We start from the raw sequence: 26,719 nt of genomic DNA on the forward strand, positions 1-26,719 counted from the left end.
TAAATACAATCAGTTTGGCAACATAACTTGTAAGACAAAAGTAACATTGTTTGGCTTCACAATTGACTTTTTTTTTCACCAATAAAACTAAAAATTGAAACTACCCTGATTCTGACAAATGGAATTACCCTGTTCTGAGAATACACAACCTGATTTGTTTTACTGACTTCAGATGAAATGATGAGGATTTGTCAACAAGTCATGCAATCTTACCACAGGAGTAAAAACTAACGATTTGTCCAACAGCTGTAGCACTCTATTAACCCATTCAACCCCACAGGCCGAATAATCGGCCACGTTATGAGTCGCATGTTACTCATACGAAGCTCATATTTTCCTTGATAAACATAGGCTTCATCTATGACCTTAGAGTCTCTGGGGACTTGGTGTCATGGCAGTAAATGCTTCTGGTTGACTGGTGTTGAAAGAGTTAATCTGGAGTGTCACCTTCCGTGGGAGCAAAGCTTACAGCGATGCAGGTCTACTACTTTTGAGAAACCCATGAGCAGGATGATGAGATTTACAAACCAAGAAACATAATTCAAACTCACTGTAATCAGTGTATGAAGTAAGCCAAAACCCCAGCCTGACATCAGGGCTGGTAACTTCAAAATGTTACAGTCCAAAATGGATTTAACCAGACCAGACATCAAGATATGACTCAGATGTATATAACATCTCAATTTTTTTACCAGACCATTGGGCTGGCTAGCTGTAAATCTAGACCATCAGTCTGAAATCCTACGCATCTGGGCGGTCGGACGGGCCTTATTTCATACACTGCTGTAATTGGTTCCTGGAATGCCCAAGGGATGCAACTCTGCACACTGAATTACTGTACCTTGACAATTGGGCAGCAAATGCCTCTTGTTGTCAGTGACACTCCAGCTACATCATAACAGATATAGTTTATAAAGTCTGGGCCAGACAAACCTGTGACTGAAAGCATGACCCACATCATAGGGGAAACAGTTGGTGACATTGAGTCCATGTGGGGAATCAAACCCAGGTCTTCAGCATGATGGGCTAATGCTTTAACCACTTGGCTATGTAAACTGCCTGTAGGTTAGATGTGACAACATCCATCACCCGAACACCCAAACCAATCTCATGCTGGACACAGTTTGTTTGTTGTGGAGTCAGTAATATTCCAGCTCATTGATGAAGGCCTGTAACTTACATAGTCTAGACCAGACAATCCAGTGAACAATATTGGGAGCAATGATCAAAGGCTGTGATCCAAGGACACTCTATCAACCAAGTCATCAAGTCAGTACCTGATCCACTTGGTTGACTCGGGGTTGAGCTGGGACTTATTCTGCAAATCCCCACGAGGTGCTGAGGACAGTAATAAACAATTAGTAATTACACCTGATGGAGTGAAGAAAACATCAATGTTGGCGAGTAAACATTCTTTACTCCTTTTGTTGTTGTTTATGCCACACTCACCAATATTCCAGCTATTTTGCAGCGGTCTGTAATTAATCAAGTCTGCTCCAGACAATCCAGTGATCAACAGCATGAGCATGGATCAATGCAGTTGGGATAGGATGACATGTTGTCAACCAAGTCAGCGAGCCTGAATAAAGATTCAGGTTGCTGGAAATATAGTAGTGCAGTATTGGAATACTGATGTAAGGGACACAACTCGAATAAGGAACTGTTGTCCTGTGTTTGTCTTGATTGTGTCAGCCCACACTCCAGTATGACAGCAACATGAAAATATCGAATCTGGACCACTGAGTATATATAGACAGTCCTTAAGTTACTGTCAAATTTTAATTTCTTTATTTAAAAAAACAACAGAAGTCATTATATTATTTGGTTTCGATTGGTTGTTGCTTAACGGCACACACTCAGCAGTATACCAGCGATATGTCGGCGGTCATTATATTATTACTCTTACCATCCCCTCCAATATGTTATGACACTTAGTGACCCCTCAATCTTTCCGCACTGTCGGTACATCCTAGATAACCTCCAGGGTATACGTTACGATCAGTCTCCACTATACCCTGGATGCATCCACAGCTTGGCCCGATTATTTTATTACCTCCCTTTGCTGCCGTTACATCCGAGCTTGCCAGTGTCAACAAAGATAGCGGTTGCAGTCGCGAAGGTTTGTTCACAGTGCCACTCAGATTTTGGGGGAAATAATTCAGACAAATGGACAGATCTGAAACTTTAAACAAATATATGAAACAACTCCTTCTACCTCTTTCAGAGTACCTGTGCATCAAATGTGTTGCCAAGTTTAAATGGTTAGATAATTTAAGAAGAAAAAGTGAGTTGTGATTGGTTCGCTCAACTTCCCAGCGTAGACACCTTGTTGGATAAAAAGCCAGCAAAGGGAGGTAATAAAATAATCGGGCCAAGCCGTGGATGCATCCAGGGTATAGTGGAGAGTGATCGTAATGTATACCCTGGAGATTATCGAGGATGCTGTCGGTAATGCCTCGCAAATATTAAATAAGAGTCCCTAGAATGCCCTATGATTTTGCTGCTCCAACAAATGCGATGTGATATTATGGGTTCCTGACAAACACACTCTCCTGAGTCAGTATATGTACTCGTACATATTTATTTAAATGAAAAATCATATGATAATTAATATACACTTATTTGAAAGTGACACATTACAAACCGCATGCAAGTTATTTCTTATATTTCCTTCTAAACTGAAAAACATTATAATAGTGCTATCAATAACACCTAAGTCATATTTTTATCAAACATTTCATAACATGATGAATAAATATCTTCACAACTTATGCTTCTAGGAAAAGCACAGCATGGAGTTGTCTCCCCTTTGTCAATAAGATTTGATAAAAACACCTACTAATATCATATGAATAGAGCAAAAAATATATCTTTGTATTAAGGTTAAACATTAACAATGACTTGATGGGAGTACACGTATACTTGAGCTGAAAACATGAGAGACCCAACTATACAGACATAATATTTACTGTATGTACAGACTATCACTGGCTTATCTACAAGAACAATATACATGGAGGAACCAGCTGACTATACAGATGTAGCTCCCTCACATTATACAGGATAAATACAGCAAGTGGGAGGACTCGAACTGCGGCATGTAGAATGATCTGTAAATATGTTCTCACACTACAGACTAATGAAAACTACCTTTGCATGATTTGAGAGTCTTGATGATAGAAATAACTAAAGTACCTGTTTTTTCCCTTGGGTACATATTGTATATTTAAAAATAATTCTGCTCATGTGAATTCAGTTGGATTCATCAGTTTGACATTTAGATAAAAGGTGAAATGGGGAAATATTGATGCACTCAAGAATACAGCACTGTAGTCTGTGTGTGTGTGTGTGTGAGAGAGAGAGATAGAGAAAGAGAGAGAGTTTGAGCCTGCATACTTATTAAAATGTAAGGTATAGTTCTTGGTGTTTCAGTTTTTGTTAGTTTGATGTGTAACGCCGCATTCAGCAATATTTCAGTTAAATTGTGTAGGTCTGTAAATAATCAAGTCTGCACCAGACAATCCAGTGATCAAAATCATGAACATCAATCTACGCAGTTCTCTGTCTCTCTCTGTCTGTGTGTCCATGTGTCTCTGTGTCTAACTTCTTATACTTGCCCAGACTAATGCCTGATTTAGCTAAAATCTGAATTCTTTATCAAGTTACTATGTAGGATAAATGATATTCTTGAACACAGCACGAATAATTATGATTGGACTTGCTAAAATGAATGGATATTATTGAATGTATTATTAAAGTCACAATATATACGAAAATATAATATAGGTAATGTAAATATGAAGTACTGGAGTTACCTGCCCTTACAGTGACCTGAACTTCCCTAACCACTGTGATCCTGACAATCTTGAACACGTATCATCTAAAACTGACTTCCTAAACAAGCAACATATGCTCGGAGATATCACAACAATCAATCAACATCAGACGCCATTGTGATATCAATGATATCACTTATCTCTCCGCCACCAAGTTGCTTAGGAGCACTTTATACACTCAAGACACTGGTTGATACTGTCAACATAGGGAGAAAGATTTGGGATTACAAATAAAACCTCACCTTTGATTCTGTTGATATGAAATGTATCAACACATACAAATAAAACCTCACCTTTGATTCTGTTGATATGAAATGTATCAACAAATACAAATAAAACCTCACGTTCATTTCTTATGATATGAAATATGTCATGACTCATCGCTAAAACTTAAACTCTTTGGCAAGCTCCTCAAAGCTAAAAGGACTTGTGAAAGCAAAGTGTTTTCAAATTCCTTGCTATAGGTGTCTCCCAGACACAACATACTGCATTCTAATAGCACAAGCATTGAGAACAGAGCGAAGTGATATACCTTACTATTCCCATGGGATAAAAAAGAGTGAATGAATCATAAAAATAAAAACAATGACAGACCTTGAAACAAGCTTCAAGTTAAGAATATCCCAGTTTGGGTAATGGTTCACAATTACTCTGTATCCGTGAGAGGTTCATAATGCATTAACATACTTAAAAAATCACCTTTCTCTCATGCTATATTTGGATAACCCTCTCCATGTACCTTTACACTTATCAAATACCAATAAATAAAATTTACAAATTAAAGTTATTGTTTTAATTCTCTCACAACAATTTGAAATAGTGTCACCATAACTTTGAGGCATTGTCCAATCAGATTACAGTGTTTTCCATGCAAGGTAAGATAATATATTTTTATGACCCTCCACTGATTCCCAATGACCTATCCCCACTATAATAAATAACCAGTCCCATATACTGTTCTGGCCAAGTCAAGGTCACCTGTGAGATGACAGCTACAAGAACACAGCTTGTACTACCATATAAATCAGAGGAGTGAGTGCGTGAGTTTAGTTTTACACCGCTTTTAGCAATATTCCAGCAATATCATGGCGGGGACAGAAGATATGGGCTTCACACATTGTACCCAAGTGGGGAATCGAACCTGGGTCTTCAGTGTGATGAGCAAACACTTTAACCACTAGGCTAGCCCACCACCCCTATAATTACAGGAAGCAGGCTTCTACAGAGACAAACAGACCCTTTCAGCAGCAATTGATCTATTTTAAAAAACACATCACCAATTTTATAATCTTTATGCAAATAAGCAGAAGACCCATTGATCAATATCTGTTGCGACATCGAGTGAAATTGTCTCAAAATACTCCTAGCAAGGTGTGCAAATGAGCCTTAAGAGTCAGTTCCAAATTTTTTGCTGGAAGTTGATTCTGCAAAGGTATTAATTTTTTAAAACAAAAATTGCAAATATTATGGGTAACAATGTAAACCCAATTTGTTACAGACACTAGTTTGATTTTGGACTTTTAAAGTTTGCATTCCTCTACAGAAACCGGAGAACTGCATTTGAAAAGTTCACAGTTGAAAGTGAAATAGTCAGTTGGACTTTTACCACAAACAGATTTTTGCTAGCTAAGGGTGAGCAGGCAGGTGCCTTTTTCTTACACTGCTGTGCAGACACTTGCATGGAAAATACTTGGATGTTTTTTAAGGTGTGCTCCTGAAAGGGTCTCACTCAGGACTGTGTCTCATGAGAAAGGCTGTGTACAAATGGTTTCATGAAAATATGCTTTTGAGATCTTGAATGGAAAAGTGATGGACGGACAAAGCTCATTGGTAATCGCTGGGGGGGATAAGGAGTCAAAGGGAGGTCACTCATTCAGTGTCCAGGCAAGGCAAGCATTCTGAGTGCTATGACTGCAAGAGTTACTTCCCTTGCATAAAGTTTTGCATTTAGTTGTGAAACTTAGAAGATTAAATATAACAGGCCATTACTGAAACCTTTATTCAGAAAGTAAAATTTAACCAGTTCGTAAACTATCCTTACTGACGACTCTCACATTAGTAGATATCATTTCAAAACCTGCAATTAAACACATAAAACATATGTTGTGTTATTCCATAGTTCATGACACTATAAATAGGTCAGTATAAGACATGCATGACAGATTCTGTTGGACCATGAATGTACAGTGTAACCTTGTTAATCCACAAACCCTGTACTCTGGGCAATTCCCAATGAGAACGTGTGTACACACTTAAAAGAACATCACTATGTACCCAGGGATCAGTTACATCTGGAAATCTGGAAAATCGTTAATCTGGAGGATTTCATTGAGAACCGTCCCATCTGGACTGACAGGCATCCACAGTGCATTGTCTAAAGGACAATCAATGAAATTAAGATAGCCTGGTTTCCCTGTATCTGCTGTTGTAGAAGCGGTGACTGGCACTGTAGGAAGTCAGGTTAGCCTGCTCTTGACAAAACCAGTATTATCACTACTCCAAGAAGGGAGGTAACTCTGCTTCATGAAATAAAATGAAAGTGCAAGGTGGGTAATTTCAATTAGAGTGAACTACCTATCCCACCACAAACCAAAGTCAATGCAGTCATCATAAATTAGTCAGTGGTTAAAGGAAGTCTCCCTGATACTGAATGTCAATCTGAGCTTCGTTGATGACGCAAAGTAACCAGCTTGAGACATATAAAGGGGGTGATGATGTTGACAAAAACATAATTTCGACAAAGATTCATACTATTTTTCATTTAAAATACAAGGGATAGCACAACACTTGAAGTGCTTATCTTTTTAATTACTTACGAATTACAATGCGATCATGACGCTTCTGTCACAATGCTAAGTCTGCATGGGGCACCTGTCTGGGCACAGTGGGGTGGGAGAAGGTCTGTCACAATGCTTAGTCTACATGGGGCACCTGTCTGGGCACAGCGGGGTGGGAGAAGGTCTGTCACAATGCTTAGTCTACATGGGGCACCCGTCTGGGCACAGCTGGGGTGGGAGAAGGTCTGTCACAATGCTTAGTCTACATGGGGCACCTGTCTGGGCACAGTGGGGTGGGAGAAGGTCTGTCACAATGCTTAGTCTACATGGGGCACCTGTCTGGGCACAGTGGGGTGGGAGAAGGTCTGTCACAATGCTTATTCTACATGGGGCACCCGTCTGGGCACAGTGGGGTGGGAGAAGGTCTGTCACAATGCTAAGTCTACATGGGGCACCTGTCTGGGCACAGTGGGGTGGGAGAAGGTCTGTCACAATGCTTAGTCTACATGGGGCACCTGTCTGGGCACAGTGGGGTGGGAGAAGGTCTGTCACAATGAGATCTATAATGGTAATGTCAAGGTTATACTCAACTACAATAAGTGGTGAGTTCACCTTAGGCTAAGCAGATTCAAGCCCGAGTCAGTCGCTTCTCTCTAAAGGGACAAAGACTTCAGACAAGAACATTTTGGGGGACAAAAGGGGATAATGAGTTTGGGCCTAATGCAAACAAATGTGTCTGACTTTGTACAAGAAAACAACAGGTTGACATCATAGTGCAATTATCACAGTAGAGTAGGACAAAGTCAGACATCTAGCAACGGTAGGGTACATCATGTACCCTTGTAATGGTACAAATAGTACAAAATTTGAAAATGTTGATAAATACTCAAAATGCTATACAACAGCAATACCAAACTGTCAAGTAATAATTAGAAAGTTGTTCCACGCATGTTGAAAGATTGTATGCCATGTCCTCAGAGGTTAAACCAGCAGGAGTGAAAGTGATCACCAATTGACTGACACACTTCTTCACTTCGGGAATTCCAGAGCAGATGTTTTCAGGACACGGTCACGGGAACAAAGAGGGAAATGCAAAATTGAAAAGTTTTGGAAACACTTCAGGATATTGTGATGACATAGGTCACCTAGGGCGATGTACATAGGGTCGTTGATGATGCAAATTGAATTTTTTCTAACACTCATGTGGTAGTACATCAAGTGATGTAGAGTTCTTCAGGAGTCACACTGACAGTGTTTGACATCATGCTGTAAACTTGTAGGACATATTCTTCTGATTTAGGTACTGATGCCAATACAAGCATCTTGACATTCTTCTGGATTTGGCAAAGGGAATCAACAGCTGATCTTCATACATATCTGGACAGGATTCATTTCGTTTTTGGACAGCTTCCTCAAGAGACAACTCAATTGTAATGAATAGATTAAGCTTCAAATGAACATGCTTCTAATATCTGTCATGTAAATTTCTTTGAATCAAACAGTCATCTGCTAGAATCTCACAAGTGGGGCCTAAAGCAGGTACTGGAAACACCCTTTCTGGGTATTCTGCTTTCTGGGGACTATTTAGAATATGTTAAAGTGAAAGTTCCTTGTATTCATAAAGGACCAGTGTGAGTCCTCAACCTATTTCAAGTTACACAAAGATAAAACTATGAGGAACGACTTGAGGATATCATTAGAAACATATTCTGATGGCATAGCTCAGCCTAGAAAAGCATGAAGCTGTTCATCTTTGCATCCCATAGTCTTGGCTAACCTGTAAAAGACAATGAACACTGGTATCACATTTTGGCACAAAACCGAGAAAGTGATTTATGCATCTTATTCCAGTTTTACAAAAATCACATCCCATGTACTACAGGAATCCTATGTCAGTAATGGAAGAATTCTGTGTCAACATAACAGTTCAACATGCATACAATGCCACTTGAATCCCACAAAATGTTTACATGCATCCATATCAGTTCTTCACGCATCCCTCACAAGTTCTGCATGCACCCAATATTAGATTATACATGAATCCCATGCCAGATTTACTTGACTCCCATGTCAGATTTACACACACCCCATGTCAGTTTTACATGAATCCCATGTCAGTTTTACATGAATCCCATGTCAGTTTTACATGAATCCCATGTCAGTTTACATGAATCCAATGTCAGTTTATGAATCCCATGTCAGTTTTACATGAATCCCATGTCAGTTTTACATGAATCCCATGTCAGTTTTACATGAATCCCATGTCAGTTTTACATGAATCCCATGTCAGTTTTACATGAATCCCATGTCAGTTTTATATGAATCCCATGTCAGTTTTACATGAATCCCATGTCATGTTACAGTTTACATGAATCCCATGTCAGTTTTACATGAATCCATGTCAGTTTTACATGAATCCCATGTCAGTTTTACATGAATCCCATCAGTCATGAATCCCATGTCAGTTTTACATGAATCCCATGTCAGTTTTACATGAATCCCATGTCAGATTTACATGAATCCATGTCAGTTTTACATGAATCCATGTCCAGTTTTACAGAATCCCATGTCAGTTTACATGAATCCCATGTCAGTTTTTTACATGAATCCCATGATGTCAGTTTACATGACATGAATCCCATGTCAGTTTTACATGAATCCCATGTCAGTTTTAATCCTATGAGATCCCATGTCAGTTTTTACATGAATCCCATGTCAGTTTTACATTTACATGAATCCCATGTCAGTTTACATGAATCCCATGTCAGTTTACATGAATCCCATGTCAGTTTTACATGAATCCCATGTCAGTTTTACATGAATCCCATGTCAGGTTTACATGAATCCCATGTCAGTTTACATGAATCCCATGTCAGTTTTACATGAATCCCATGTCAGTTTTAGTTTTACATGAATCCATGTCAGTTTTACATGAATCCCATGTCAGTTTTACATGAATCCCATGTCAGTTTTACATGAATCCCATGTCAGTTTTACATGAATCCCATGTCAGTTTTACATGAATCCCATGTCAGTTTTACATGAATCCCATGTCAGTTTTACATGAATCCCATGTCAGTTTTACATGAATCCCATGTCAGTTTTACATGAATCCCATGTCAGTTTACATGAATCCCATGTCAGTTTTACATGAATCCCATGTCAGCTTTACATGAATCCCATGTCAGTTTTACATGAATCCCATGTCAGATTTACTACATGAATCCCCATTATGTCAGTTTTACATGAATCCCATGTCCTATTGTTCTGTTACCATCTAAACTAATAATACTGTCAGAAATAAACACTGAATGGAAATTATAGATTAACTACAATATGACAGAAGAAACAAAGTGTGCAAGAAGATAGTGACAGCATAACACAGAAGATTTTCCTGTCTTATACATGCACAAAGGCATTAGGCAGGTGAAGACTCTGCTCAATAAGACTCATTATGGATAGCTGACTTTTCAGCAAGAAATAAATCCATCAACCCTTTTAAGTCTCTGCTATGATACATCTGACTGTAAGCCAATACCTGTCAGTCAGAACCTGCCAAACACATAACCCATGAGGAGCAGTAGGGTAGCCCAGTGGTTAAAGCATTCACTAGTCATAACCGAAGACCTAGGTTCGATTCCCCACATGGGTACAATGTGTGAAGCCTATTTCTGGTGTTCCCCGCCATGATACTGCTGGAATATTGCTAAAGTGGCTTAAAACTAAACTCACTCACACATTACCCATGATCCTTATAGGGATACATTTTTCGCCAGAACAGATATTTCAATTAAACCAACGATGGACATGATGAGCATTGATTTACAAAATCAGGATACTGGATACTTCTCAGAGAGTTCGACTCCCCAATCCCTTTTGCCGCCTCTTACAGCCATGGATTGCTGAAGGCCAATTCTGACTGTGATCTTGACTGGAAGCTAGAGGCTAAAGATGCGGACCAGTGGTTCAAAAATCCCATTGCCCGACACCCGGGACAAGTCAGTTTTCATTTTGGGTGATCAAATAATGGTATCTTACTTGTCCGTGGGCTACTAGATAATTACTGCTTACGGTTTCAAACTGCAAATAATCTTGGATTTCATTTCATATCTGCTCAAAATGTAGCTATTAAACTTTGACACGATACTAGAACGAAATGAAGTAACTTTCACAATGATAATAAACTAAAGTTATCTTTCTTTGCTATTTATCACTCCTCGATAAATAGTCCCGTAAACATTAACATCAAATACCATGTTGATCTATTCTTTCATAATTACATCATCATGATTATGTCATAAAAATCAGGGCAAGTGGAAAATTAGTCAGGACAAGTTAGTTTCCTAAAGTCACTTGCCCTGTGGCAAGTGGCTTTAAAACAAAAATTTGAACCCCTGCGGACAACTATGTTTCTACCTGTCATTCTTGGATTGTAGTTCATCCACCTGATCCTTCCATAAAATGTCCTTTTTCGTCTTGTTGAAAAACATCAATTTAACATGTCTGAAGAAAGAACAAATGAAAGTCAGTGTACACACAAATATCAAAATATTTCCAATGGAACATTCTTTGTCATTTAACAGCAATATTACAGCCTTATGACAATAACATAATATAAGGATGGGTCAGATAATCCAGTGATTGACATCAAGGGCAGCAGTCAGCCTGCAGGATATTATGACACACAGTGAACCATGAGACAAATACAAAAATAGATACAAGCAGCTTACCGACTCGTACATAATAATAATAATAGCCGATATATATTGTGCATTTATCCATGCACATTGCATGCTCATGCATGTGCTTTGTTGTGGGGCAGACCTGAAGTCCTAGAAACTCTCAATAGTCAAACTGCCAAACACGGTCATCAATCCAAGGACACTCTGTGCCCAACATTGCTTAACTTCAACTGATTATGACCTGAGCTCTGCGCACAGGACCACACATCACCACAACACAGATAGGAATACAGACACATAGAGTTGCAGCTTTCCACCGTCCAAGGACCTACCTCTTTGAGTCCTGCTCCTCCACCAGAGTCTGATACAACAGCCTCACCATGGGTGTGAATCCCGTGCCTGCTGCCATCAGGATTAGCTGAGTGCTCTTCTCGAGCTGGGTGGACTGGAAATTCCCATCTATATCACTCACCTCTAGAGTTGACCCTAAAAACAGGTATAAAATAATGTCTTTCAGTGGCATTTAAAGTTGTACATTGATGTCCAAGATATTTTTATGGATTAAACTTCTTTATAATTTTCCTTTTGTGAGGTAAATTATAAAGAAGTTTTATCCATAAAAATATCTTGGAAAGTTATAAAATATGTCACAAGACTGGGAAAAAGACTATGAGAACATTTTAATCCATTTCCAAAAGATTAGGGAAAGGGTCAGTTTGGCTTCAACAGTATTTCATTTAATAGGTGATAGGAACAGGTACTCCCCACTGAGTGATTTGAACAGGTACTTTGTACTGTATGATGGGATCACGTACTTCACACTGGGTGTTGGGAACAGGTACCTCCTACTGGGTGATGGGAACAGGTACCTCCTACTGGGTGATGGGAACAGGTACCTCCTACTGGGTGATGGGAACAGGTACCTCCTACTGGGTGTTGGGAACAGGTACCTCCTACTGGGTGTTGGGAACAGGTACCTCCTACTGGGTGTTGGGAACAGGTACCTCCTACTGGGTGTTGGGAACAGGTACCTCCCACACTGGGTGTTGGGAACAGGTACCTCCCACTGGGTGTTGGGAACAGGTACCTCCTACTGGGTGTTGTTGGGAACAGGTACCTCCCTACTGGGTGTTGGGGACCTCCCACTGGGTGTTGGGAACACACCTCACTGGGTGTTGGGAACAGGTACCACACTGGGTGTTGGGAACAGGTACCTCCCACTGGGTGGTACCCCTACTGGGAACAGGTACCTCCCACTGGGTGTTGGGAACAGGTACCTCCCTACTGGGTGTTGGGAACAGGTACCTCCACTGGGTACTGGGTGTTGGGAACAGGTACCTCCCTGGGTGTGGGAACAGGTACCTCCCTACTGGGAACACATGGGAACAGGTACCTCCTACTGGGTGTTGGGAACAGGTACCTCCCACTGGGTGTTGGGAACAGGTACCTCCCACTGGGTGTTGGGAACAGGTACCTCCCACTGGGTGTTGGGAACAGGTACCTCCCACTGGGTGATGGGAACAGGTGTTGGGAACTCCCACTGGGTGTTGGGAACAGGTACCTCCTACTGGGTGATGGGAACAGGTACCTCCTACTGGGTGTTGGGAACAGGTACCTCCTACTGGGTGTTGGGAACAGGTACCTCCCACTGGGTGATGGGAACAGGTACCTCCCACTGGGTGTTGGGAACAGGTACCTCCTACTGGGTGTTGGGAACAGGTACTTCACACTGGGTGTTGGGAACACGTCCCACTGGGTGTTGGGAACAGGTACCTCCTACTGGGTGATGGGAACAGGTACTTCCTACTGGGTGTTGGGAACAGGTACCTCCTACTGGGTGATGGGAACAGGTACTTCCCACTGGGTGTTGGGAACACGTACTTCACACTGGGTGTTGGGAACATGTACTTCACACTGGGTGTTGGGAACAGGTACCTCCTACTGGGTGTTGGGAACACATTACTACTTCACACTGAACAGGTACCTCCCACTGGGTGTTGGGACGTACCTCACACTGGGTGTTGGGAACAGGTACTCCTACTGGGTGGGAACAGGCACCTCCCACTGGGTGTTGGGAACAGGTACCTCCTACTGGGTGATTGGGAACAGGTACCTCCTACTGGGTGATGGGAACAGGTACCTCCTACTGGGTGTTGGGAACTGGGTGATGGGAGCAGGGTACAGGTCCTACTGGGTGATGGGAACAGGTACTTCCTACTGGGTGTTGGGAACAGGTACCTCCCACTGGGTGTTGGGAACAGGTACCTCCTACTGGGTGATGGGAACAGGTACCTCCTACTGGGTGATGGGAACAGGTACCTCCTGACTGGTACTCCCTACTGGGTGATGGGAACAGGTACCTCCCACTGGGTGATGGGAACAGGTACCTTCCTACTGGGTGTTGGAAACAGGTACCTCCCTACTGGTGACTACTGCAGGTACCTCCCCTACTGGGTGATGGGAGCAGGTACCTCCTACTGCATGATGGGAACAGGTACTTGCTACTGGGTGTTAGGGACATGTTCTTTACATTACAGTTTCTCACCAACAGACAGACCACCAATCCAGGGTGTAAGTGCACCATCGGGATAGATCTTTATCATCAGGTAAAACACACGGCCTTGTTCTACAAGGATGTCTTGCTCACTGGATCTCAAAGAAGGTAAAACTACAGTGTAACTCCGGGCTAGTTCCATCCCTAAAAAATGAGAAAAGCAAAGTTTTAATGAAATACAGGAACATTTAAATCAAAAAGCATAGGTCTGCATGTGTTTATAAACCTACTGTGTGTAAATCTATTTTTATAAATCTACATGAGTCCGATTTTCAGATGTATGTAGTATGAAGGTGAGTAATAGTGACTTGGTTCCAACCAATACCATTCCTCTGTATGTATATTGGCTCATACACCTACACATATATATGAGAACCTCTTGTGACTCACCTGAGATATTATGTTTGATATGTACATGGTATGACTCACCTGAGATATTATGCTTGATATATACATGGTGTGACTCACCTGAGATAATATGTTTGATACATACATGGTATGACTCACCTGAGATATTATGCTTGATAAGTACATGGTACGACTCACCTGAGATATTATGTTTGATATGTACATGGTGTGACTCACCTGAGATAATATGTTTGATATGTACATGGTGTGACTCACCGGAGATATTATGTTTGATAAGTACATGGTGTGACTCGCCTGAGATATTATGTTTGATATGTACATGGTGTGACTCACCGGAGATATTCTGTTTGATAAGTACATGGTATGACTCACCTGAGATATTATGTTTGATATGTACATGGTATCCGAGGGGCACACACATCCGTGTACCTTCAGGCAGCTGCACACACAACAGCTTTGTGTCATAGCTAACTTCTTGTATAGACTGGATCGTGCAATGGCGATAGGACACTTCTGGAAGTATGAGAGATATGTCAATTACATACAGTAATATCATCAATGAAGTTTAATTCAAGGTCATAGACACCCGTGAAGGTCCGGGTTAGAATATTGATCTTCAGCAACCCATGCTTGTCGTGTAAGAGGCTAAGAGGCGACTTTGGGATCAGGTGGTCAGACTCGCTGACTTGGTTGACACACGTCTGTTCCCAATTGTGCAGATCGATGCTCATGCTGTTGATCACTGGATTGTCTGGTCCAGACTCGATTATTTACAGACCACCGCCATATAGTTGGAATATTGCTGAGTGCGGCGTAAAACTAAACTCACTCACTCACTGAAGGTTATAAAAGGTCCAAACAGCCTACGTTTGTTAAAGGTTACCAAAGGGACTGTGGTCAAGATTGCTGACTCAGGTCACTGCGTGTCATCATACAACAATGTTACGGAATTCTGTTCACAACATCAATCACAGGATTGTCTGATCGCAACTTGTTTAGTTACTGTCATAGAAGGTCACTATAATATAGCAGGCCATAGCTGAGTGAGGTATCAAACAACAACAAAATTATTGCAAAATTAAACACAAAGATTTGAATTGTTTGAATGTCAATATTATCCAGGTGTCAGACTCGAGTTGCAGCGGTTCTTGCAGATAAGTAAAGCAGAAATACCATTCAAATGAAACAGTTCTGTAGACAGAACAGAAGGTCTGTCAGATACTCAAAACATGTTTTTTTTGTTTCAGGATTACTCAAACCATGATTTGTTACATTTCAAAACAACAATTTTGGTTTTGGTCTCTGAATCATTCTGCCCATAGTGACAAGTTGGTGTCAATTTTGTCAAGACAACAATTTCGGTTTTGTTCTCTGATCATTCTGCCCATAGTGACAAGTTGGTGTCAATATTGAACTTGCTATTCATTCAATGACAAACCTCTTTCTGTTGTCTTCACAAGGGTTCCATGGTCACTTTGATTGGTCCCCAATGTCTGCCACTGCTCATCAGTCACCGACTTTGGCATAATGATCTCTACCTTCCCATTGTCCTTGTGTACCTTAACTGCAGAAACACAAACCAGTATGAATGGTGGCCGGAATAATAGGCTAACTTCATACCATTGGCTCTAATGTCAAATCAGAGTCATCTCAGACTTGAGAGAAAACGAGCATCCAATGTTTTCATACTCAAGCATGTGTTACTAAAATGCACACAATTCTGACAATTCCAGTCTTAGTGTGAGAGTTGGGGTTAATGTTCAGCTTAATTCCTGTCTTATTATGATGACAGACAACACCAGGGACGGGTTCCATGAACCATTGTGGAGAAATGAACTGGGCCTCAACCTAGTGAGCCAGTGCCTTAATCTTTGGTGTACTAACTATGCCTTCTTGAATGACTAAATATGTGGACAAGGTGGTTAAAATCAGATCAGAATGTCAATGGTTTGAATCCAAACACAAAACTCAGAAATCTTAAAGCTGGTACACTAATAGAGAGGCATATGTTCAGAGTGCACTCTTTGGTCTACGTTTGTAATAAACCTATAATAAGCCTAATAACAACTATGGAATAGCATAATTTTGTTACTAGTATAAACCATTTTCATAAAGTCGGATGAATAACAAATAGCAGTCCCAGCTATGGACAGTCTTCAGGGACAGCATCCAGAGACTATTAGCCTGCACCTGGTTCCCTGGTGTCAATGTAGTCTTGTTGGTAGTAAAATTTCAAAAGAATTTGACACAGAATTGCAGTTATGCCACTTGACTTTCCTTCCTAGTTGTCAATAAACTTATTACCCTGTCCCAACAATGGAATGTTAAATGGTTGGATCTTTAAATATACTGACCATTATAGTCTGGTATGATGGCTTTTTCAAGTTCTGGAACAAAATACATTCAGTAAATTAATATAATATACTAAAATAAAAATGTCCCCACATTCCAAGACAGACTGACTGAGTTTGGTTTTACGCCGCTTTTAGCAATATTCCAGCAACATCACGGCGGGGAACACCAGAAATGGGCTTCACACATTGTACCCATGTGGGGATTCGAACCCGGGTCTTCGGCGTGACGCACATTCCAAGAACTTAGACTTCAACTGTTGCTTATATTATGTCAGTCACACTATAATATAGTATGACCAGAAATTATTGAGAATTTTAGGAATATGTTTAATTGGAATTCTGGTATAAACAACCTTAACCAGCTATCAAGTGCTTGGTTTCATTCAAGAGAGACAACTCCGTTAATCCTTTTTCATTAGTTTGTGAAGAGTTATCCCCCTTTGTTTACTTGCTAGCAGACGACATTTTCAGTGATCCTCAGTATGGATGATTTAGAGAAGAGGAAGTTTATTTTAGAGTATCATAACAAGGACATCCGATCAGCTAAAGTGATTTCTGTGCCACAGAGTCTAGACACCAAATCGACTATGCCACAGAGTCTAGACACCCAATCCACTGTATTCTGAGTTTGGACACCCAATCCTTGTGTTGATGAGCCTGCACCCAATCCACTGTGCCACAGTGTCTAGACACCCAATCCACTCTATCACTGAGCCTGGACACACAATCCACTGTACCACAGAGTCTGGACACCCAATGCCACAGAGTCTAGGCACCCCAACCCACTGTGCCGCAGTCTGGACACCCAAACCGTGTGTTGATGAGCCTGGACACCCAATCCACTGTGCCACAGAGTCTGGACACCCAATCCACTGTGCCACAGAGTCAAGACACCCAATCCACTGTGTCACTGAGTCTGGACACCCAATCCTTGTGTTGATGAGCCTGGACACCCAATCCACTGTGCCACAGAGTCTGGACACCCAATCCACTGTATCACTGAGTATAGACACCCAATCCAAAGTATCACTGAGTCTGGACACCCAATCCTTGTGTTGATGAGCCTGGACACCCAATCCACTGTGCCACAGTGTCTAGACACCCAATCCACTCTATCACTGAGTCTGGACACACAATCCACTGTACCACAGAGTCTAGACACCCAATCCACTATGCCACAGAGTCTAGGCACCCAACCCACTGTGCCACAGAGTCTAGACACCCAATCCACTGTGTCACTGAGTCTATATGCCCAATCCACTGTGCTACAGAGTCTAGACACCCGACCCACTGTATCATTGAGTTTGGACACCCAATCCTCCTGCTGATGAGCCTGGACACCCAATCCACTGTACTACTAAGTCTAGACACCCAATCCTTGTGTTGACGAGCCTGGACACCCAATCCACTGTATCACTGAGTCTAGACAACCAATCCACTGTGTCACTGAGTCTAGACACCCAATCCACTGTGCTACAGAGTCTAGACCCCCAACCCACTGTATCACTGAGTTTGGACACCCAATCCTTGTGCTGATGAGCCTGGACACCCAATCCACTGTACTACTAAGTCTAGACACCCAATCCTTGTGTTGATGAGCCCTGACACCAAATCCACTGTATCACTGAGTCTAGACACCCAATCCTTGTGCTGATGAGCCTGGACACCCAATCCACTGTACTACTAAGTCTAGACACCCAATCATTGTGTTGACGAGCCTGGACACCCAATCCACTGTATCACTGAGTCTAGACACCCAATCCTTGTGTTGATGAGCCTGGACACCCAATCTACTGTGTAATTGTGTCTAGACACCCAATCCACTGAGTCACCATATCAGGACTCCTAATACATTAAGCCACTATTAAAGACAAGCAATCCACATAGTGACTCATAGGATGATAACATAAACTTGTCTGTAATGCCCATAAAGCCTAACAAATATTCAAGCCTAAAACTAGACTCCTGGGCTACCTGTATAAATACATGAACAAGGTGTACATCATGCTCCAACTTACCTACATGCATCCGATATGTGTGAGTTTCCAGGAATATGTTGATGCTAAGTTTCCTATCATTCAAGTCGATGGTGACAAATTCATGTTTCATGGCCTGCCATTTTGTATAAACAACAATGGTTACCGACTTGGCATTCTGGAACCAGTCCTGTCTGCAAATAACAAATGTACACTTAATACAATAAATGTCATTGTATTTCATAACATTTAACAGTCAAATGCCATATTTCGCCCATAAAGCCTGGGCGAGAAGCTTTCAAATCGGGATAATTAGATTTGCACAATCATATGTGTACATTGTTTCAAATTCCTCTGTGAAACCAGTCTGCTTTAGAAACTTGTCCAAAGCCAGAGACTAATATGATTCTGTTTGGTCTAGTAAGTTCAGCTAAAGCAATCCTAATGACTCTCCAATCTGATGAAACTGAAGCTAAAAGCCATGTTTGGGCTAGTAGACTCCAAAGGTTTTGGCGCTGACAGTGTCAACACTGCATTTGTCTCCATAACACAGTCCCTTTTATTCCATTTCATCAATGCCTGCTATTCATAAAGGACCTTCAACACCAGTTATTAAAATACATATTTACCAAACGTGATGGAGCAAGTACCTAACTGTCTCAAAGTTTCCAACATAATTTACCTATAAATGGACTTTTTGCATCAGAGGAAGTGCTATATCAAAAATGACACTTAACATCAAATATCAAACATTTTTTCCAAGAACAAATCTATGGTTCATCAATAAAAAGGACAAATTGGACAAGAAAGGAATTCAAGTCAGACAAAAAATATCTCGGAGTTTTTTTTGTCTTAGGAAAAAATGTCAGACAAAATGTCTCATCAGTGACAAGACAGCCACTTCACTGTCATCTCAAAAATCAATACTGGCTCCGACCAAGGGACATAGGGAATTGCTGGTTTTCAGAGAGGGCTGCCAACAGCATCTACATCATACAACTTGAAGCTTCTTTGCCTGAAACACCACTCACTAGAATGTTCAGTTCTGACTGCCCGCTGCAGCTGCTCAAATTGCCGATGCAGCATTAAATATCCCTTTGCTAAAAACTTCATTGTGATTGGTCAATCACAGGTTATAAGGCCTTAAAAAAATGTTGTGGTCCTGATTACCTGACCGACCCTTGAATTCTGGTGCTGACCCTATTTTTTTTCAGCGGACTGAATAAAATAAGCTTTCAGATACCATTGTTTTTTCCTGGTGCCAACAGATATCAGTCATTCTGATAGAGAAAGTCCATATGATGGCCGCAAGTTTGATTGAATAAACAATTACACATTGATACATGTGTTATTAGTTTGTACTTTCCTTCTAGAAAAATATGTAAAAAAAAAAACTTCCTACGTACCTACCCTAAATTTTAAAGAGGTGTAATCGGAACCACAACATTTTTTATTTGGCCTAAATTACATTAACATTCTTCTATTTACAATAGTTGATTTGCTGCACAAATTGCTGATGCAGCTGCTCAAATTGCCAATGCAGCATTAAATATTTTTGGATCATGAATTTGCTAAAATACATTGAGATTGGCCAATCAGAGGTTAAAAATTACATAAACATTCTTCTAATGAGAATAGTTGATTTGCTGCACAAATTATTGATGCTACAATAGGTATGACAGTTCACGGCTTTGAAAAAAAACTTGAATGTGATTGGTCAATCACAGGTTACAAATCATAGTACTTTTCAGCAAATAGATGCTTAGTTGCACAAATTGCCAATGGAGCATTAAGCACAACCAACTCATGTCTGATAAAAACACAAAGGTGATCAGTTAATCAGTGGAGAAAAATCATAGCAGCATTCATCAAATCAAAATAGATGATTCGTTACACAAATTGCTGATTCAGCATTAAGCATGATAGCATCATGACTTTGATTGTGATTGGTCAATCAGAGGTCTAATGATATTAACATTCTCTAATTAACATTCCCTTTTAACATTAATCATTGATGCAGTTTTACTATAAGCATATTATTCACCATTACTGTGGAAAGTCTTAGCAGGCAAATAAGGAACATAGTTCATAATTCCTATTTCAGGGGCAATTTAACATGATACTATAACCTTGCATTCAAAGCAATAATGTAAAATTAAGTTTTCAAAGTTCTTCCTAATTTCTTTGATGGGAATTTTAGAAGTTGAAGTAATGAAGAATATTGATAATTTTATGGATATACAACTTCTTTATTCGGTGAAAGGCGACGTTTCGACATAGATTCTAATGTCATTGTCAAGCATGTTTCAAGATAGATTCTAATGTCATTGTCAAACACATTTCGACATAGATTCTAATGATGTGGTCAAGCACATAACGACATAGATTCTAATGTCATTGTCAAGCATGTTTCAAGATAGATTCTAATGTCGTGGTCAAACACATTTCGACATAGATTCTAATGATGTGGTCAAGCACATGACATAGATTCTAATGTCATTGTCAAGCATGTTTCGACATAAATTCTAATGTCATTGTCAAACACATTTCGACATAGATTCTAATGATGTGGTCAAGCACATAACGACATAGATTCTAATGTCATTGTCAAGCATGTTTCAACATAGATTCTGATGTCATTGTCAAGCACGTTTCAACAATTTAGATTCTAATGTCATTGTCAAGCATGTTTCGACATAGATTCTAATGACGTGGTCAAGCATGTTTCGACATAGATTTATTGTCATTGTCAAGCATCATTCTTCTTCCTCATTGTTAGTTCTATTATCATTAAGACACAGGTGACTTCGACCTTATTGCATGAAAAGTGAATGAAGAAACTAAAATTCCAGGACACTGACTGAGTGAGTGAGTAATGTTGCTTTAAGCCGAATCAGCAATTTTGCAGCTTTTCGCGGCTATACACGGGCTGAATATCTGCCTCTGAGCAGGTTTAGATAAAGCCGTCAGAGGATCACGATCTGATTAAATCAGCTGATTGGCAGCAAACATGGCTGCTACAGCATTCATCAATATCGTGTTCCATAATAAACATTGATTTGTGAAAGATTTTGAACATGATAACATTCATGACTTCAACAGTAGCATAATGCTGGAAACTTTGGCACTTATATAACTTGGACTGTGATGTCACTTTATTGCATCACAATGTTGTATTACTGCACACAAAAAGCAAGCTTAGATCTAGTCTTTGTTTGTCCTCTGAATGTTTGCTTAAACCGATATTGTGATGCACACCTTTAATGCCTCAAGCTCACATGCGGGGCAGTGGGGTAGCCTAGTGGTTAAAGCGTTCGCTCGTCACGCCGAAGACCCGGGTTCGATTCCCACATGGGTACAATGTGTGAAGCCCATTTCTGGTGTCCCCCGCCGTGATGTTACTGGAATATTGCTAAAAGTGGCGTAAAACCAAACTCATTCACTCACTCAAGCTCATATGCACGTGAGGAAAGTATTTGGATGAAAATGCATTAAGCCTGTTTGTTTGCTAACGTGACACTCAACCAAAGTCCGGCTATATGATGGTGGCTTGAATTGATTGTCATTCAGGCAATCCAATGATCTATAGTGTGGGCAACAATCAACACCATTGGGGTACGAGAGCAGGCTAAACAACCAAGTCATCGAGCATGACTACTTCATTAGACTATTCCATTGCCTCGTATGTGGTTATGAAGGTTCCAGCCAGGATTTTGCGTAAATATTTTCTACAAAGGCAGTTATCATCAATTCCTCCAACTATATCCAAACATATAGAAAATATCTGGAAATAACTGACTCCTAAAATATCTTTGCATCATAGGAGAGATGTCCTGCTTGCCTTGCTAGAAAACCAACAACATATTTTTGGGGTGGGGGGCACAGACATAAGCTGCCTGCAATTTTGGATAGCACTAAAGACATAATTTGAGACATTAATCTCACGGCATGACAGATTTTATTATAGAAATATGAAAGAAAAAGATATTCTCTGTCTTCCCTTCAGTATGTACACCCAACTTGAGGATCCACGTGAAGTTACAAAAGTAGGCCATGAAAAGCATTGATCTTAATACCCAATACACCAAAAAGTACAAACTAAAACTTAAACAACCATCTGCATTGTATTATGACGTATTTGTCACACAACCATATTTATATAACTGACCGAATCTGTGATAGAGTGTGGAACAAACGTCAAACACATAATATGATGACTATCTCTCGGCTATCATATACCATAATTGACAATTATTACTGCACAACCAACTTTGACAACAAATACAATTAGCAAAGTAGCTATTTTTCCCTCAAATCTTTAATCTGATGATAAGGTCGACATTTACAGAAGGAAAAAAACGAATTAGTTATTAAGCCTCCGGTGTTTGGTACAATACCAAATTATGAAGTTCCAATCATAAACGCTTGTGAGGATGTTTTAAGTAAACACAAGAAACAAGGTGTGTGGGTGAGATACTGCATTAATAACATATCGCATCCATCTCTTCTAAACCATCCTCTGATCAGCTTACTCAAACAACAATAATCGTCTTAAATCCCAAATCCTGAATTACCCAAGAAGAATCGAAATTATACACGAGCAGTGTGTACTTGTAACAAACAAAGCCGCACGGTCCTATTAGAATTGATTGGATGCAGCTCTCCTCCCAAACAATCCCCCCGATAGAACAGGAAACCCAGTTTGACCAGATCACGTATCTACCCTATCCATGCCACACTTCTACAAATATCAAACAGCCATTCAATATATCTTCCAATAGTTTGGGACAGAGATCAATACAATCCTAGGACCACGAAAAAACAATTCTTGCTGAAGTGATTAAGAAAAGGCAGATTCTTAATCGAACTGAGTTTTACAGCAGTCTATGTCGAAGTTCTACTCCACCCCAAAACACAGATGGCGATGACATCTTATTTACGCTTCAGAATGGCTTGGGTCTTTCTGTTAAATGAACTGTCGTCTAATACGCCATCTGCATACAAGTGGAAGAATTACCCTGATTGGAATGATGGGTAAAACATGTGAAGGTCACTCTAGGGCCAGCTGGATAGTTCTAGACAACATCGCCTCACATAGAAGGTTAACACATTCATTGAAAATTCACACATTGAAATTCTATTTGAAAGTGATGATATTTTCATCAAAGTTAAATTTTCATTTGTAATTGCAAGCACTGGTAACTATGGATACGGAAGTATTGTTGTGATCTTAGATTGGCTTTTCCAGAGAGCTGTGTCTGCATCAGCAAATTGTATTTCAGACACAATTTTTAACGTCACAGTTTTGATGAGGCTCTCAAAGAGATAGTGAATTGAGATTCAGAATTCCACTTTTAACAGCATTCATCTTTCCATAGTTTGGAAATCATATTGTTATTCCATTTCGTACATCAAGGCTGTAATGTAGGCGTAGGAGAAACTGCATTTCAACCATGATCATTGTATGGGCCTACAGGGCATCCTGGTCTAGAGGTACTCTAACAGCTAATGATCAAGAGTGCTTCATGCAATCCTTTCTGTGAGAAACAGAAGTCTTGAGTGCTACAATTCAATAAAGACTCTCTACTTTACTTTAAGAGATAGAAAGTTTGTGTTATACAGTCTCAGGAATGTGGGTCCCCTAAACTGATAGAAAATCTTTGTGCTAGAATTCAAGAATGATTCGGTCTTCTACTTCAGCAGAGTGAGTGAGTGAGTTGGGTTTTACGCCGCTTCTAGCAATATTCCAGCAATATCATAGCGGGGGACACCAGAAATGGGCTTCACACATTGTACCCACTTCAGCAGAGAGAAAGTCTACATCCTACAATTAAGAATACAAATTTGATTTCAACAGATTGTCTTGGTAATATGTGAAATGGTCCATGTCAACAGTTAAAAAGTTCCCAAGGGATGTGAGACACTCTTAGCAGATAGGAGATCTTAATAATTATATCCTTGAGTGACATGGGCCCCTTCAATACATGTATAAAAAGTCACAGCGATACACTTCCAGGGTAATTTCTTTCTTCGAAGTAGTGAACATGATGACCAAGTATTTGTATTTTGTCAAACACTAATTTATGGACCTAATTCTACAAAAGCAGACCTTCTGAGACCAAAAGGTGTCCAAGAGTTTTGGTAAAGTGAAGGGAAGTGGAAGAATTACCCTAATTGGAATCATTGGTAAAACATGGTAAGGTCACTCTAGGGTCAGCTGGATAGTTCTAGACAACATCGACTCACATAGAAGGTTAACACATTCATTGAAAATTCACACATTGAAATTCTATGTGAAATTGATGATATTTCTCATCAAAGTCACATTTTCATTTGCAGTTGTGAGCAAGAGTCTTGCCCGAGAGTCTTGGTAAAGTGAAGAGATTATGACAACCATAGGTGTGAAGTAGGGAACTAAAACCTGGGTGTGACAACTAGCTCAACCACGCATCTTTGTGACAGTCCAAACTCTCATATTTTGACCACCAAGCTACAAGAGTTTACTGGTCAAGTACTTATATGCTCTGTCGCATTGAATAACCTGAGAACCAAGTAAAGATACCACTTTCTGCTAAAGGAGGTAGGTACAACTACTTCCTCCTCAATGTGGTGGTCGAAGGATGTAAACCAATTACTTGGACATTAATCAATAGCTGTGATAAGGTGAAATGGGATTCAACGCCGTGTTTAAAATTATTGCACTTACAATGACCAATGTGTGTATGTAACTGCACTTATACATCCAGTGCATGTGTGTGCTTTCCCAGGATTCCACTGAACTAAGGAGGTCGCCATTATTGAAATGACCATATGTCACCAAAAACCTGAAAAGGACGTTTTGCATGCACACACTATAAACCCATGCAATCAAAATATGTCCTCGGGCTGGAACACAATGAAATCCTTGTGCTGCAATTAGTAGTGCTCTTTCCATTGATTCAATCAAAGTTGGTTTCAGTTTTCCAACTGAAGAAACAATCATAAGAACTGGAATTGATTTTTCACCACTTGTTCATTCCAATTAACTGAAAGGTTCAGTGCAACCAAAGGTGCAGAAGACCGATAACACGGCTTCAAGGGATGTCACCACAATGATTAATGGTATATATACTGAAGTAGTTTGTAACCACACAATCAACACCAAATCAGAAAGGATGTGCTTTGAGCTCAAGTCCATCTTCAAACTCATCAAAATTGAATTCGAACCCAAACAATAATAATAATAATAATAATAGCATATTTGTAACGCGCATATATCCATGCTTATGCATGCTCAAAGCGCACAAATAAAATGCAGGTAAGGCAAAGAGCTACAGTTCAAAGGCTGTCTTGAACATGTGTGTTTTTAGATTGGATTTAAAGGTATGAAAGTCAGAACAGTCTCTGAGACTCTGTGGCAGACTGTTCCAGGCCATTGATCCTGCGTGGACAAAGGACCTGTTTCCATACTGCACTGTCTTTACTTTAGGTACAACAAGCAAGTTCTTATCCTGCGAGCGAAGAGATCGGGAAGGCGTGTACACGGTTAGAAGGTTAACATTATTGTGTTTGATTATCTCATGCCTTAAGATCAAGAACAACTTGATTTGATTCTTGTGCGCCTTTGGCCAAATACTGCAAAACACAGAATAGATCTCTACACATTTTTAAAATGTTTATATATTTATAGATATTCATATAAAGCACAAGCGATCCCAGGATCAAAATTTGTGTTTTCTTTACATGAAAAATTTACAATCGACTCTGCTCTTGGTAGAGGGGCAGTGGGGTACCCTCATGAGTGGTTAAAGTGTCTGCTCATCACACTGAAGACCTCGGTTCAATTCCCCACATGGGTACAACATGTGAAGCCCATTTCTGGTGTCCCCCGCCATGATATTGCTGGAATATTGCTTAAACCGGCATATAACTAAGCTCAGTCACTCTTGATAGAGATTTCCTATAAATATGGAGAGGGTTTCATAGTCTTTATTTCATGATTTACAACCATCTAGTGAGGACACAAGCTGAGCATATCCTGTCCCAAAAATGTCACACAAAAGTACAGATATTGACCCATATTTTTGTACTTTTTAAGTCTGGAGAAATTGACCTTTATAAAAGAAAAACACAAGAAGTACCCATTGTAAATACACACCTGTACAAAAATACTAAATTTTCAAACAAACATT

At 40.1% G+C, this 26,719-nt stretch overlaps 1 protein-coding gene and 1 long non-coding RNA gene across 2 annotated transcripts in view; both read right to left on the bottom strand.

Annotated features, from left to right (window-relative positions):
• Positions 1–2,565: 2,565 nt before the first annotated feature.
• LOC124282726 lies at positions 2,566–8,387 on the bottom strand. The gene is made up of 2 exons (XR_006900230.1): positions 4,130–8,387; positions 2,566–4,078 (listed from the first exon to the last, which is right to left on the bottom strand). It is a non-coding gene; the product is annotated as an uncharacterized LOC124282726 (long non-coding RNA).
• Positions 8,388–11,025: 2,638 nt separating this feature from the next.
• The window catches only part of LOC124283084 (cytochrome b5 reductase 4-like), a 108,693-nt gene continuing 92,999 nt past the window's right edge, over positions 11,026–26,719 (bottom strand). Inside the window, exons 7-13 of the mRNA XM_046719113.1 lie at positions 18,591–18,742; positions 16,573–16,605; positions 15,657–15,782; positions 14,591–14,731; positions 13,841–13,993; positions 11,628–11,781; positions 11,026–11,116 (exon numbers count right to left, since the gene is read on the bottom strand). Coding sequence (XP_046575069.1) covers positions 11,026–11,116; positions 11,628–11,781; positions 13,841–13,993; positions 14,591–14,731; positions 15,657–15,782; positions 16,573–16,605; positions 18,591–18,742 — 850 coding nt within the window. The remainder of the gene's footprint in view (positions 11,117–11,627; positions 11,782–13,840; positions 13,994–14,590; positions 14,732–15,656; positions 15,783–16,572; positions 16,606–18,590; positions 18,743–26,719) is intronic.

Source organism: Haliotis rubra, unplaced genomic scaffold (genome assembly GCF_003918875.1).
Source record: "Haliotis rubra isolate DU_JTF1 unplaced genomic scaffold, ASM391887v1 Scf109, whole genome shotgun sequence".
Taxonomy (NCBI): Eukaryota; Metazoa; Mollusca; class Gastropoda; order Lepetellida; family Haliotidae; genus Haliotis; species Haliotis rubra.